General features: G+C 50.5%; 1 protein-coding gene across 1 annotated transcript; it reads right to left on the minus strand.

Moving 5' to 3' along the window:
* Positions 1-828: 828 nt before the first annotated feature.
* Positions 829-1,886, minus strand: CLDN3 (claudin 3). Its single transcript, NM_001194562.2, is given in 1 exon segment — positions 829-1,886. A coding segment is annotated over 1 exon segment (663 nt). The 5' UTR covers positions 1,513-1,886; the 3' UTR covers positions 829-849.
* Between the last annotated feature and the right edge of the window lie 12,935 nt (positions 1,887-14,821).

Genomic DNA, 14,821 nt, shown 5'->3' on the forward strand with positions numbered 1-14,821 from the left:
GGTTTTACTTTTGGTAGCGTGTTTTATCCAAACAATAGGTCTTTTTGTTTTCTTTTTTCCAGTAGGAAATGGCAGTATGGAATGCGCTCTTTCACAAGGCGCACGGGAGATTCCCAGTGTATGGGGTATTGTCGGCTCCCAGCACAGACCCAGGGGCACATCTCTGCCACCTTCCCCCTCCCATCCCGAGCCACGAATAAGTGGGGTATTGTCGGCTCCCAGCACAGACCCAGGGGCTGGAAGTGCGCATGCCTGCTTCCTAGATTGGACCTTGGCTTTGGCCGCACAGGCTGTCTTCCGAATCCCCAGGGAGTGGGCGAGTGACCACTCCGTGATCACCGAGCTCAGCTTACAACCCCACCTTCCCTCTAAGCTCCATCTGGGAGAGCGAGATCCAGCCAAGGCCGCCCCGAGGGGGCGCTCTGCAGGGAGGTGGAGGCGCTCGGAACAAGGAGGCTCCAGCGAGTGCAAAACGAAAGGCTTTTATTGAAAAATATCAAGTGCCCCCTTTCATGGCTGCCGGTCCCTGCCCAGCGCGAGCATGGGGGCAGCGGCCCGATGGGGCTCGACGGGGCAGTCAAGTATTGGCGGGCACCCAGGCCCCGTGCTCCAGAATGGTGAGGTTTCACAGTCCATGCAGGTTGGTCCCTGGGCCCGGAAGTCGATTCCCTGGCCCGAAAATTGGTGGCTGCTGGGGAGGAGTCCTCAAGCCGCCCCCTCCCAGTCCTGCGCGGGAGCTTCCTGGCATCTGGGAGTGGGCTGGCCTCCGAGGCAAGGCTGCATGCTGGATGGCCTGGTGCGCGCTCCAGTTCGCGGTGGTGAAGGTGGGGGTCTCCCTGCGTCTGTCCCTTAGACATAGTCCTTGCGGTCGTAGGCTGTGCCCATGCTGGCTCCCGGGCCGGTGGAGCGCGGCGCGGAGTAAACGACCTTGGTGGGCATGTACTTCTTCTCGCGTGGGGGGCACGAGCAACAGAGCAGCGCGCCCCCCAGCAGCTGCAGCGCCGCGGCCGCCCAGCCCACGTACAGGCTCGTGCCCATCTCGCGCTTCTGCGCCTCAGGCACCACGGGGTTGTAGAATTCCCGGATAATGGTGTTGGCGGACCAGGACACCGGCACGAGGGTGAGCAGGGCGGCCAGAAGGAACAGCACGCCCGCCACGATAGTGATCTTGGCCTTGGCCGTGTCGTCCTGCACGCAGTTGGTGCACTGGGCGCCCACCAGCGCCACTAGCAGCCCGAAGGCGGCCAGCAGGATGGCCACCACGATGAGGGCGCGGGCCGCCTGCAGGTCCTGCGGCAGCGCCAGCAGCGAGTCGTACACCTTGCACTGCATCTGGCCGGTGCTCTGCACCACGCAGTTCATCCACAGGCCCTCCCAGATGGTCTGCGACGTGATGATGTTGCTGCCGATGAAGGCCGTCACGCGCCACATGGGCAGCGCGCAGCACACGATGGTGCCCAGCCAGCCCAGCACGGCCAGCGCGGTGCCCGTGATCTCCAGGCCCATGGACATGGCTGCCGCGGCAAAGCCCACTCCACCGGGTGGCTCCGGGTGCGGGGAGACGAGGGGCCGGGGCCGCTGGGCCTGGTGGGAGCTGCGGCGCCCCGACGGACAGACGGACGGACGGACGGACGGACGGACTCACCGACGGCGCGCGCTAACGGCTCGGCTCCACACACTCGCGCCGCGGCTGCGCCTGCACCTGCCTGTGGCTTTGCGGGCGGGCGGCGGCGACTGGGCTGGCCCTGGGCTGGGGCCGGTGCGTCTTAGCTAAGTGCCCAGCGCTCCGTTGGGGGCGGGAGGGGCGGAGCAGCGCTCTCCAGGGCCTGGGGACAGTGACGTGGCCCCTGCCTCCCACCTTCACCGAGCGTTCTGGGAGGAAGGACTTGGCCCCGCGCAGGCCGCAACGCCGAGGTAGGGGAGTTGCCAAGGAAGGGCGGGACCTGCCCCAGCCCCCGCCCCTCGGTCCTTGTCCCTCTCTGCTCGGGAATGAATTCTCCAGGGTAAAAACGAGGATGAGGTGCGTCAGGGGCTTGGGGTGCAAATCCCAAAGAATTTGACAGGGCTTCTCCCTTCTCACCACTTTGGGCGCTTTTGGCACTGGCCGCGTGGGGATGGGGGCGCTGCCAATTACCCCGGAACAGCGGGGCGGGGAGGGCCACGGTGGGCGTGGCCGCGGCTGTTTGCAGGAGCCGCGCACCTGCTGCTCGGCCCCTCGGGCACACACGTCGCACAGGCTCGGCCTGAGTCCGGGCGGTGGGGTTGTCCAGCCCAGGAGGTGCTGGGCCCAGAAGCCAGTGACTGCCTGCAAAGGTACCCAAAAGGTGCCTTTAAGCCTAACTAAGCTCAAATTCCTCTGCAGCTCTCCCTCCAGTTCCCATCGCTGGCCGTGAGCCTGCATGCCTTTAGCTAAGCTGCTCTCCCCTCCCAGGAGTCCCCCCTCCTCCCATTGAGGCCTCTTCCCTTTCCGAGCCCTGTCCTCCCTCCCTTTGAGCCCTAGTCAGGGCTGAGGTACACCTTAATGAAATGGTGGTGAAAGGTTCGATCTCGGCAAAAGTGGGAAGTCAGACCGGACAGAGTACGGTGGTGGCTCACTCCGTCTCTACAAAAAATTTAAAAACTAGCCAGGTGTGGTGACGTGTGCCTGTAGTCCCAGCTACTACTCCGGAGGCTCAGGCAGGAGGATTACTTGCGCCCAGGAGTTCGAGGCTGCAGTGAGCTATGATCGCACCACTGCACTCCAGCCTGGGCATCAGAGCAGACCCTGTCTTTAAAAAAAAAAAAAGTTAGGAAGTCAGAAACACTACCCTCAAAGCCCTGGCTCACACACCTGGACAGTCGTTCCCCCTTCTTCAGCAAGCTCAGAGCCATTCAGACTTGGCCTTGGAGATTCAGCCTGGGCTGTTCCTAACCCCATCCCCTCTCTTCCCCTCAGGGCAGCCCTTGCATACCACATGCCCCTGCCTCAGGGTTCCTGCACTTGCTGCCCCCTGTACATGGAACATGCCTGCAGACATCCACATGGCTTACTCCTAACTGCCTTCAGGTTTTGCTCTCAGTGAGTCTTTCCCTGACCACCCTATTTAAAATTGGGGCGCGGTGGCTCAAGCCTGTAATCCCAGCACTTTGGGAGGCTGAGACGGGTGGATCACTTGAGGTCAGGAGTTCGAGGCCAGCCTGGCCAACATGGCGAAACCCTGTCTCTACTAAAAATACAAAAATTAGCCAGGTGTGGTGGTATATGCCTTTAATCCCAGCTACTCGGGAGGCTGAGGCAAGAGAATCACTTGAACTCAGAAGGTGGAGGTTGCAGTGAGCTGAGATCACACCCCTGCACTCCAGCCTGAGTGACAAAGCCAGACTCTGTCTTGAAATAAAATAAAATAAAATAAAATAAAATAAAATTGCAGTTTCTTACCCCACAATGGCCTGTCCCCCTTTAATACTTTATATTCTGCTTAGCATTTAACTCCATCGGACAATATTCTATATTTTTCTTATTTATGTTTCATTGTACTTAAAAATTTTTTAAATTGGCAATGATTGTACATACATGTGGCGCATATAGTGATGTTTTAATACATAGAATGTATAGTGATCAGATCAGGGTAATTGGCATATTCATCATCTCAAACTTTTTGTGTGTGTGTTGGGAACGTTCAATGACTTATTCATATATATTTTTTTAGAGACAGCGTCTTGCTCTGTCACCCAGGCTGGGGTGCAGTGGTTCTATCATAGCTCACTGCAGTCTTGAATTCTTGGGCTTAAGCAATCTTCCAGCTTTAGCCTCCCAAGTAGCGGGGACTACAGGCACACACCACCAAACCCACCTAATTGTTTCATTTTTTTGTAGAGATGGGGTCTCACTGTGTTGCCCAGGTGGGTCTTGAACTCCTGGTCTCAAGCGATCCCCCCACCTTGGCATCCCGAAGTGCTAGGATTACAGGTGTGAGCCACCACACGCAGCCTTTTTTTTTTTTTTTAGACGGAATCTCGCTCTGTCAACCAGGCTGGAGTGCAGGCTGGAGTGCAATCTCAGTTCACTGCAACCTCCACCTCCTGGGTTCAAGCAATTCTTCTGCCTCAGCCTCCTGAGTAGCTGAGACTATGGGCGTGTGCCACCACGCCCAGCTAATTTTTGTATTTTTAGTAGAGACGAGGTTTCACCATATTGGCCAGGTGGTCTCGAAAACCTGACCTCATGATCTGCCTGCCTCGGCCTCCCAAAGTGCTGGGATTACAGGTGTGAGCCACCGTGCCCAGCCTATTTTTAAATTGTTTCTTTCTTTCTGTTCCAGTATGTCAACTCCATTGGGACATCTGTAGTGTCCCAGAAAAGGCAAGAATTTTGCCGGTTTTATTCACTGCTGCATTCCCATTGCCTAGAATGGTGTTGGGTACTCAAGAGAGAGTTGATTTAGTGACTTGAATGAAGGGAAGACTTTCTCATGTTCCTACAACCTTACCTACCCAGGCTTTCCTACTGGCATAAATGACTGATAAAGGGGTGCTACTGTGCTGAGTCAAGGGGGCTTGGTCATCTTGTAGGAGTCAAGGGCTCTTCCAGAGAGAAGAGAGACCCATTGAGCTGGGCCTTGGGGTTTTTCGGGGTTGCCTCCATATCTCAAATCACAGGCGTGCAGGCAGCCTGTACCCTCTTCTGTAAACGCCCAAGCCTTGGAGTGATAGAAGAGCAAGAAACATGGCTGGGTGTGGTGGCTCACGTCTGTAATCCCAGCACTTTGGGAGGCCGAGGTGGGTGGATCACCTGAGGTCAGGAGTTCAAGACCAGCCTGGCCAACATGGTGAAACCCCATCACTACTAAAAATACAAAAAAAATTAGCCGGATATGGTGGCGGGCGCCTGTATTCCCAGCTACTCGGGAGGCTGAGGCAGGAGAATGGCGTGAACCCAGGAGGCGGAGCTTGCAGTAAGCCGAGATCTCGCCACTGCACTCCAGCCTGCATGCCAGAGTGAGACTCCATCTCAAAAAAAAAAAAAAAAAAAAAAAAAAAGAACCAAAAAAACCCAGAAATTAGTCGGGCGTGGTGGTACATGCCTGTAGTACCAGCTACTCTGGAGGCTGAGGCAGGAGAATCGCTTGAACTTGGGAGGTGGTGGTTGCAGGGAGCTGAGATCGCACCACTGCACTCCAGCCTGGGTGACAGGGCAAGACTCCATCTCAAAAAAATAAAAAAAAGAAGAAGAGTAAGAAACAGTATCAGGGGCTCATGGAAACCAGGGTCCTGCTTCTTTCAGGAGCAAAGGTCTTGGGCTGGGCCTGTTGGGCAGGGCCTGGGCAGATCTGGGAGTGCCAGTCCAGAGGGCCCAGCTGGTGCTGGGTGGAGCTGTTCTAGAGGAAGTTCATATAGCCCAGGTCTTCCAGTGGACTACTGGCTGCTACGGTTTCCTGGTGAGTGGGGGTGGCTCTGGGCCAGAAGAAAAGTGGACCCTCCAGGTGATGCGACTGGGCTTAGACCTGGGGCTGAGGCCCAGAGTGGTCCCCACTGCACTGCCAGTTGTGCCTGGATTGGGTACCATGACCCCTACTCCTGCTGGCCTTGAGGTTGGTGAATGTCATGTCGCCTCGCTTAGCCTCAGTTTCCTCCTCTATAAAATGAGGGAAATGGTGTCTGCATGACTCACTTCCAGGGTTATGGTGAGAATAGAGGCGATGTTAAGTACGCTATAAAAGCAGAAAACAGCCAGGCAGTGCATGTACACGTGCAGAGAAATTGTGCAGAGAAAGGATAGATCTGAACTTGAGCCTGGCTTTGCTCTCCTGGGTCACCAGAGCTTAAGCCAGTCCTTTTACCACCTTGAGCCTCAGTTTCCCCATCTGTGACAGGAGAGTTGTCCTGAGTTGCTTGGGTTTGGGGCTTGTCCCTGAGCCTGGGGGAGGTGGACCTGCTGGGCAGGGCTGCACTGAGATGAGGCCAGCAGGACAGAGCTTTGTGCCCGGGGCCAAACTTCAGGGACTTTGCAAATAAGACTTTGCCTCTGGGCAAACACAGCTCCAATCAGCTTTTTGCTCAATATCTACCATGATTCCTACAACTCAATAATAAAAAGACAAATAAACCAATTAAAAAATGGCCAAAGAAACTGAGCGGACATTTAGAATAGAGACAGAAGATATAAAAATGGCCAATAAGTGTGACTGGGGGCGGTATCTCATGGCTGTGATCTCGGCACTTGGTGAGGCTGAGGCAGGAGGACCGCTTGAGGCCAGGAGTTTAAGACCAGTCTGGGCAACATAGCGAGACCTTGTCTCTACTTAAAAAAAAAAAAAAAAAAATCAGCCAGGGATGGTGGTGCACACCTGTAGTCCCAGCTGCTTGGGAGGCAGGCTGAGGTGGGAGAATTGCTTGAGCCCAGGAGTTTTGAGGCTGCAGTGAGCTATCATTGTGTTACCGCACTCCAATCTGGGCAAGACAGTGACACTGTGTCAAAAAAAAAAAAAAAAAAAAGTCCAGTAAATACATGAAAAGATGCTCAACATCATTAGTCATTAGGGAAATGCAAATCAAAGCCACAAAGAGATACCACTTTGCACCCACTAGGGAGGCAGTAATCAATAACAAATGTTGGTGAGGTTGTGGAGAAATTGACACCCTGATATATTGCTGGTGGCAATGTAAGTGGGCAACTGCTGTAAAAAACAATCTGGTGATCCCTGTGAAAGATTACATTGCTGACTCGTGTTACCATAAGACTCAGCAATTTCCCTCTAGGAATACCCAAGTACCCAAGAGACACAAAAGCATATGAGCAGGTCAGACAAAAAAAACTTGTACCTGAATATTTGTAGCAACATTATGCATAATAGCCAAAAATTGGAAACATCCGAAATGTTCATCAGCTGATGAATGGGTAAATAACATGTGGTCTATCCACACAACTGAATATTATGCAGTCATTAAAAAGGAATAAAGTACGGATACATGTTGCAACATGAATGAACCTTGAAAACATTACAGTAAGTGAAAGAGGCAGGACCATCTATTGTATGATTGCGTTTATTTATTTATTTATTTTAATTTTTTGAGACAGAGTCTTGCTTTGTTGGCCAGGCTAGAGTGCAGTGGCATGATCTCGGCTCACTGCAACCTCCTCCTCCTGGACTCAAACAGTTATCCTGCCTCAGCCTCCTGAGTAGCTGGGATTACAGGCATGTGCCACCACGCCTGGCTAATTTCTGTATTTTTAGTAGAGATGGGGTTTCACCACATTGGCCAGGCTGGTCTCGAACTCCTGACCTCAGGTAATCCACTCACCTCAGTCTCTGAAACTGCTGGGATTACAGGCGTGAGCCACGGCGCCTGGCCCTGATTCCATGTATTAAAAAATATTCCGCCAGGCGCGGTGGCTCATGCCTGTAATCCCAGCACTTTGGGAGGCCGAGGCGGGCAGATCACGAGGTCAAGAGATTGAAAGCATCCTGGCCAACGTGGCGAAACCCTGTGTCTACTAAAAATACAAAAATTAGCTGGGCGTGGTGGCATTTGCCTGTAGTCCCAGCTACTCGGGAGGCTGAGGCAGGAGAATCACTTGAACCCAGGAGGTGGAAGTTGCAGTCAGCTGAGATCGCACCACTGCACTCCAGCCTGGCAATGAAGACGGACTCTGTCAAAAAAAAAAAAAAAAAAAAATCCGAATAGGGAAATCTACCGAGACAAAGAGTATAGCAGTGGTTGTCAGGGGTTGGGGTGAGGATGTTGGGAGAAAATAGGGACAGAGTTTCTCTTTGGGGAAAGAAACGTTTTACAATTGATTGTGGTAATGATGGTTGTATAACTCTGTGAATACACTAAAAATCATTGACTTGTACATTTTTTTTTTCTTTTTTTTTGAGATGGAGTCTCGCTCTGTCCCCCAGGCTGGAATGCAGTGGCATGATCTCTGCTCACTGCAACTTCTGCTTCCTGGGTTCAAACAATTCTCCTGTCTCAGACTCCCAAGTAGCTGGGACTACAGGAGCACGCCACCACGCCGAGCTAAATTTTTGTATTTTTAGTAGAGATGGGGTTTCACCATATTGGTCAGGCTCGTCTCGAACTCCTGACCTCAAGTGATCCACCCGCCTGGGCCTCCCAAAGTGCTGGAATTACAGGCGCGAGCCACTGCGCACACCCGGCCAACTTGTTTTCTGCTTTAGGGCACACTTAACCATCTCTATTCTCACCCTAACCCTGGAAGTGAGTTGTGCAGACACCATTTCCCTCATTTGATAAAGGAGGAAACTGAGGCTAAGAGAGGCGATGTGACTTTCACCAGCCTCAAAGCCAGCAGGAGTAGAGCTTGCAGTACCCAATCCAGGCACAACTGGCAGTGCAGTGGGGGTCACTCTGTGCCTCAGCCCCCAGTCTAAGCCCAGCCACACCACCTGATGGGCCCACTTTTCAAACGGATTACCATTTGAATTGGTGAGTTGTATGGTATGGAAATGGTATTTCAATAAATCTGTTAAAATAAAAACCAGTGTGGTGTTCAGGCCTGCAGTGTGTGTCTGAGTGTGTCACCTGAGTGTCTGGGTGCCCAGAGAGTACAATGCAGGTGTCTCTCCTCCTCCTCCTCCTCCTCCTCATTTCTTCTTCCTCTTCCTCTTCCTCTTAGTCATCTTCTTCTTTTTATTTTTTCCCCCTGAGACATGGTCTTGCTCTATTGCCCAGGCTGGAATACAGTGGCATGATCATAGCTCATCACTGCAGGTTCAACCTGGGCTCAGGCAATCCTCTCACCTCAGCCTCTCGAATAGCTAGGAATCCAGGTGAGTGCCACCATGCCCAGCTAATTATTTTTATGTTTTGTGGATATGGAGATCTTGCTATGTTGCCCAGGCTGGACTTGAACTCCTGGACTCAAGAGATCCTCCAGGGTTGGCCTCCCAAAGCACTGGGATTATAGGTGTGAGCCACCATGCCCAGCCTGCAGGTGCTTTTTTTTTTTTGAGACGGAGTTTTGCTCTTGTTGCCCAGGCTGGAGTGCAATGGTGCCATGTCAGTTCACTGCAACCTTCGCCTCCCGGGTTCAAGCGATTCTCCTGCCTCAGCCTCCCACGTAGCAGGGATTACAGGTGGCCGCCACCATGCCCAACTAATTTTTTGTATTTTTAGCAGAGACGGGGTTTCACCATGTTGGCCAGGCTGGTCTTGAACTCTTGACCTCAGATGATCCGCCCGCCTTGGCCTCCCAAAGTACTGGGATTACAGGCATGGGCCACAGTTCACGGCCGCTTTTTAATGGGAAGTGGTATGAAGGGGTGGTGCGGGAGTGAGGCCTGGAGTCTCCAGGCATAATGGACGCCCCTCCTCCACTTCCGAACCTCCTGTCCAGAAGCAACAGCGTGACCCGGCAGTGGGATAGCCGCTCCAGGAGTGGAGCCCTGCAGTAAGTGCTGAGTGTCCACAGGGAAGGGGAGCTCTGCAGCTGCTTTGGTCCAGGAGGGCTTCCTGTAGGAGGCTGATCAGGAGCTGGTGGAGGTGACGAGGTATGTTTACACAGAAAGGTGTGTGTGTGGAAGAGAGATTTCGAGGAGCAAAGGGCTAGAAAAAGAGGAATTGAGAGAACAGCACCCACAGCTGGGAGATTAGCCTGTTCTCTATCTCCCACCTGGTGTCCATCCACCAAGAAAGTCCCCAGTGCACCATGCCTCTCCCCTACTGCAACTACCGCATTCTCTTCCTCCTGTACCAACCTGTCCCTCTCCTTTCCCCAGTCGGCAATATCTACGAGGGTCAGGATCCTGCAATCTCTAGCATCAGAAGAGATGAGGATTGGCCAGGCGCGGTGGCTCACACCTGTAATCCCAGCACTTTGCGAGGCCGAGGTGGGCGGATCCCCTGAGGTCAGGAGTTTCGTCTGACCAAGATGGCGAAACCCCGACTCCACTAAAAATACAAAAACAGCTGGGTGTGGTGGCGGGCACCTGTAATCCCAGCTACTCTGGAGGCTAAGGCAGGAGAATCGCTTGAACCCAGGATGCAGAGGCTGCAGTGAGCCGAGATTGCATCACTGCACTCCAGCCTGGCAGCAAGAGAGAAATTCCGTCTAAAAAAAAAAAGAGAGAAAAAAGAGAGATGAAATTGTGTGCAGAACCGTGGAGGAGAGGAGCCTATTGTCTGTGGGGCTTTGGGTCCTCCATTGCTTTGGCTGGGGGACTCACCGTGCAAAGCCCATGGAGAGCATGTGCACTGGAAACCGGTGCATGCATACTGTGGTCACTGAGACACTGAAGAAACATCACCCCTTATCTGGCCGCAGAGTGTGGGTGTCAGTGTGTGCGTGGGAGTGTGCATGACTGTAGATGTGTGTGTGGCATGTGACCAAATGCAGGTAACTGAGCATGACATTTGTGACTGATTGTGTGCCTATGTGTGTATCGGTGGGTGTGCAGTATTTGTGTGTGGTGTGTCTGGGTGTGTGGGGATAAGAAATGAACAGTAACGATAATGCAAGTCACCAAATATGTTTTAGGCCGGGCTCGGTGACTCACGCCTGTAATTCTAGCACTTTGGGAGGCCAAGGAGGGCAGATTACCTGAGGTCAGGAGTTTGAGCCCAGCCTGGCCAAAATGGTGAAACCCCATCTCTACTATAACTACAAAAATTAGCTAGGCGTGGTGGCTCACACCTGTAGTTCCACCTACTCGGAAGGCTAAGGCAGCAGGAGGATCACTTGAACCTGGGAGGCAGAGGTTGTAGTGAGCTGAGATCTCGCCACTGTGCTCCAGGATGGGCGACAGAGTGAGACCCCCCAAAACAAAACAAAACAAGCAAGACAAAACATAAACAACAACTAAATATATGTTTTAAACCTTCTTGTCAGTGTCATTTGCTCTCAGCGCTGAGCTGTGTTCTCAGGTCTCGGCCAGAGGTTGCAAACTGCAGCCTAGGGGCAGAATTTTATCTGCAAATAATTTTGTTTGGCCGGTGCAAAGTTTTTCTCAAATCTGAAATAGAATGCCTCTAGGTGGGGTATGCATACTTAACTTACTACTGGCATTCCACACCTATTCTCTCTCTTTCTTTTTTTTTCCCTTTTTTTTGTCTTCCTTCCTTCCTTCCTTCCTTCCTTCCTTCCTTCCTTCCCTCCTTCCTTCATTCCTTTCTTTCTCTCACTTTTTTTTTTTTTTTTTTTTTTTAAGACGGAGTCTCTGTTGCCCAGGCTGGAGTATAGTGGCACGATCTTGGCTCACTGCAACTTCTGCCTCCCGGGTTCAAGAGATTCTCCTGCCTCAGCCTCCCGAGTAGCTGGGACTACAGGCGCACACCACCACGCCTGCCTAATTTTTGTATTTTTAGTAGAGATGGGGTTTCATCATGTTGGCCAGGCTGGTCTTGAACTCCTGCCCACCCTGCCTCCCAAAGTGTTGGGATTATAGGCATGAACCACTGCACCCGGTCTCTTTTGCTTTTTTTTTTTAAAAAAAGGTCTGGACTGAGATAAAACACACTTATTTTCTTTTGTGTTTTCATTAAATTCTTAATTTTGAGAGATTTGTAAATTCACATGCAATTGTTAAAAAAAAAAAAAGAAAAAGAAAAAGAAACAGATCCTGTAAGCTTTACCTAGTTTTCCCCAATGATAACATCTTGGAAAATTATAGTACGATGTCACCAGCCAGGATATTCACAGTAGTAAGATATAGAATTTTCCTTCTCCGTAAGGATCCCTCCTGTTCCTCTTTTACAGCCATACCTACTTCCCTCCTAACTCAACCCCTCCCTGCCCCCGCAGCCACTAATCTTTTCTCCATTTCTATACTCTTGTCATTTCAGGAATCGTACAGTATCTAACTTTTTGGGTGTGGCTTTGTTCACTCAGTAGATTCTCAGGAGATTCATCCAGGTTGTTAGGGGTATCAGTAGTTCATTCCTTAGATGGGCGTGGTGGCTCATGCCTGTAATCCCAGCACTTTGGGAGGCTGAGGAGGGAGGATTGCTTGAGCCTAGGAGTTCGAGACCAACCTGGCCAACATGGTGAAACCCCGTCTCTACTAAAAATAGAAAAAATGAGCCAGCATGGTGGCTCATGCCTGTAATCCCAGCTAATTGGGAGGCTGAGGCAGGAAGATGATTTGAGCTCAGACAGTTGAGGCTGCAGTGAGCTATGATGGCACCACTGCACTCGAGTCTGGACAACAGAGCGAGACCCTGTTCCTAGAAAAAAAAAGTTCATTCCTTTTTATGGCTGAACAGTATTTCATGGTATGGATGTTTACATTTTAGTTGAAGGATATTTGGGTTGTCTCTAGTTTGGAGCAACATTCTATCAACATTCGTGTACAGGTTTGTCTTTTTTGGGGGGCTGGGGTGGAAGAGACAGGGTCTCCTTCTTTTGCCCAGGCTGGAGTGCAATGGTGCAATCTTGTCTCACTGCAACCTCCGCCTTCCGGATTCAAGTGATTCTCCTGCCTCAGCCTCCCGAGTAACTGGGACTATGGGCGACTGTGACCACGCCTGGATAATTTTTTGTATTTTAGTAGAGATGAGGTTTCACCATGTTGCCCAGGCTGATCTCGAACTCCTGAGCTCAGGCAATCCACCCGCCTCGGTCTCCCAAAGTACTGGGATTACAGGCGTGTGCCACCACGCTTGGCCTCATGTGCAGGTTTTTGTGTGAACGCAAGTCTTCATTTTTACGTAATTAATGTCCAGGAGTGTAATTTCTGATTTAGATGGCAGTTGCATGTTTAGCTTTTTAAGAAACTGTCAAACAGGGCTAGGTGTTGGTGAGTATGCTTTTTTTTTTTGAGACAGAGTCTTGCCCTTGTTTCCCAGGCTGGAGTGCAGTGGTGTGATCTTGGCTCATTGCAACATCCGCCTCCCAGGTTCAAGTGATTCTCATGCCTCAGCCTCCTGAGTAGCTGGGATTACAGGCACATGCCACCACGCCCTGCTATTTTTTTCTATTTGTAGTAGAGACAGGGTTTCACCATGTTGGCCAGGCTGGTCTTGAACTCCTGGCCTCAAGTGATCCACCCGTCTCAGCCTCCCAAAGTGCTGGGATTATAGGCGTAAGCTACCATGCCTGGCCTCTACTCTTATTTTTTGGAGGGATTAAACAAAAAATAACGAATGGGGTTGAAATTTGTCAAATGCTTTTCTATGTCAATTGAAATGATGTCATTTTTCTTCTTTAGCTTGTTAATCACATTGACTTTTGGATATTGAGCCAGGCTTGTGTGCCTGGAGTAAACTCACTTGGTCATGGTGTGTACTTCTTTTTGTGTATTGCTGAATTCTATTTGAAAACATTTTGTTAAGGATTTCTGAGTTTATATTCATGAGAGAGAGAGTATTAGTCTGAAGTTGTTGTTGTTGTTGTTTTTTTTTTGGTACTATCTTTGTCTAATTTTGATATCAAGGTAATACTAAATAAAATGAACAGGGAAATGTTCTCCTTTCTTCTGTGTTCTGGAAGAGACTGCATAGAAATGGTGTGTTAGGCCATTCTTGCATTGCCATAAAGATATACCTGAGGCTGGCTAATTTATAAGAAAAGAGGTTGAATTGGCTCATGGTTCAGCAGGCTTTAGAGGAAGCATAGTGCTGACATCTGCTTGACTTTTGTGGAGGCCTCAGGAAGCTTCCAATCATAGCAAAGGCAAAGAGGGAGCAAGCACGTCACATGGCAAAAGCAGGAAAAAGAGAGAGTGCAGGAGAATGTCACACTTTTTTTTTTTTTTTTTTTGAGTTTCACTCTTGTTGCCCAGGCTGGAGTTCAATGGCATGATATCGGCTCACTGCAACCTCTGCCTCCTGGGTTCAAGCGATTCTCCTGCCTCACCTCCTGAGTAGCTGGAATTACAGGCATGTGCACCACCACACCCAGCTAATTTTTGTATTATAAGTAGAGACAGGGTTTCTCCATGTTGCCCAAGCTGGTCTGGAACTTCTGACCTCAAGTGATCCACCCACCTCGACCTCCCAAAGTGCTGGGATTACAGGTGTGAGCCACTGTGCCCAGCTGCCACACACTTTTAAATGACCTGGTCTGATGTGAACCCAGAGCAGTAACTCATTCATTACCAAAAGGATGGCCCAAGCTATTCACGAGGAATCCATCTCCATGATCCAAACACCTCCCACCAGGCCTCACCTCCAACATTGGGGATTACATCTCAACATGAGATTTGAGTGGGGACAAGCATCCTAACTATATCAAATGGTATTAATTCTTTAAATATTTGGTAGCATTTTCCAAAGAAAATTTGGCCTGTTGATTCTTTTTTGAGAGTTTTAAAATTGCAAATTTAATTTCCTCAATAGATATAAGGCCATCAAATTATATATTTCATAATGGGTGGGTTGTTGTAGTTTATGTTTTTTGGGGGAACTGGGCTATTTTAACTAAGTTGTTGAATTTATATGTTCCCTTATTCATAGAGTTGTTCGTAGTGTTCTCTTATTAGCCTTTATGTGTCTGTAGGATCTGTCGTAATAGCCCATGTTTCATTTCCCTTTTTTTTTTTTTGAGATGGAATCTTGCTATGTCGCCCAGGCTGGAGTGCAGTGGCTCAATCTTGGCTCACTGCAAGCTCCCGTTCCCAGGTTCACACCATTCTCCTGCCTCAGCCTCCCGAGTAGCTGGGACTACAGGCACCCACCATGCCCGGCTAATTTTTTGTATTTTTAGTAGAGACAGGGTTTCACCATGTTAGGCAGGATGGTCTCAATCTCCTGACCTCGTGATCCACCCTTCTTGGCCTCCCAAAGTGCTGGGATTACAGGTGTGAGCCACCGTGCTCAGACTCTTTTTATTTTTATTTTTTTGAGATCGAGTTTTGCTCTGTCACCCAGGCTGGAGTGCAAT

This window comes from Macaca mulatta, chromosome 3 (assembly GCF_049350105.2).
Source record: "Macaca mulatta isolate MMU2019108-1 chromosome 3, T2T-MMU8v2.0, whole genome shotgun sequence".
Taxonomy (NCBI): Eukaryota; Metazoa; Chordata; class Mammalia; order Primates; family Cercopithecidae; genus Macaca; species Macaca mulatta.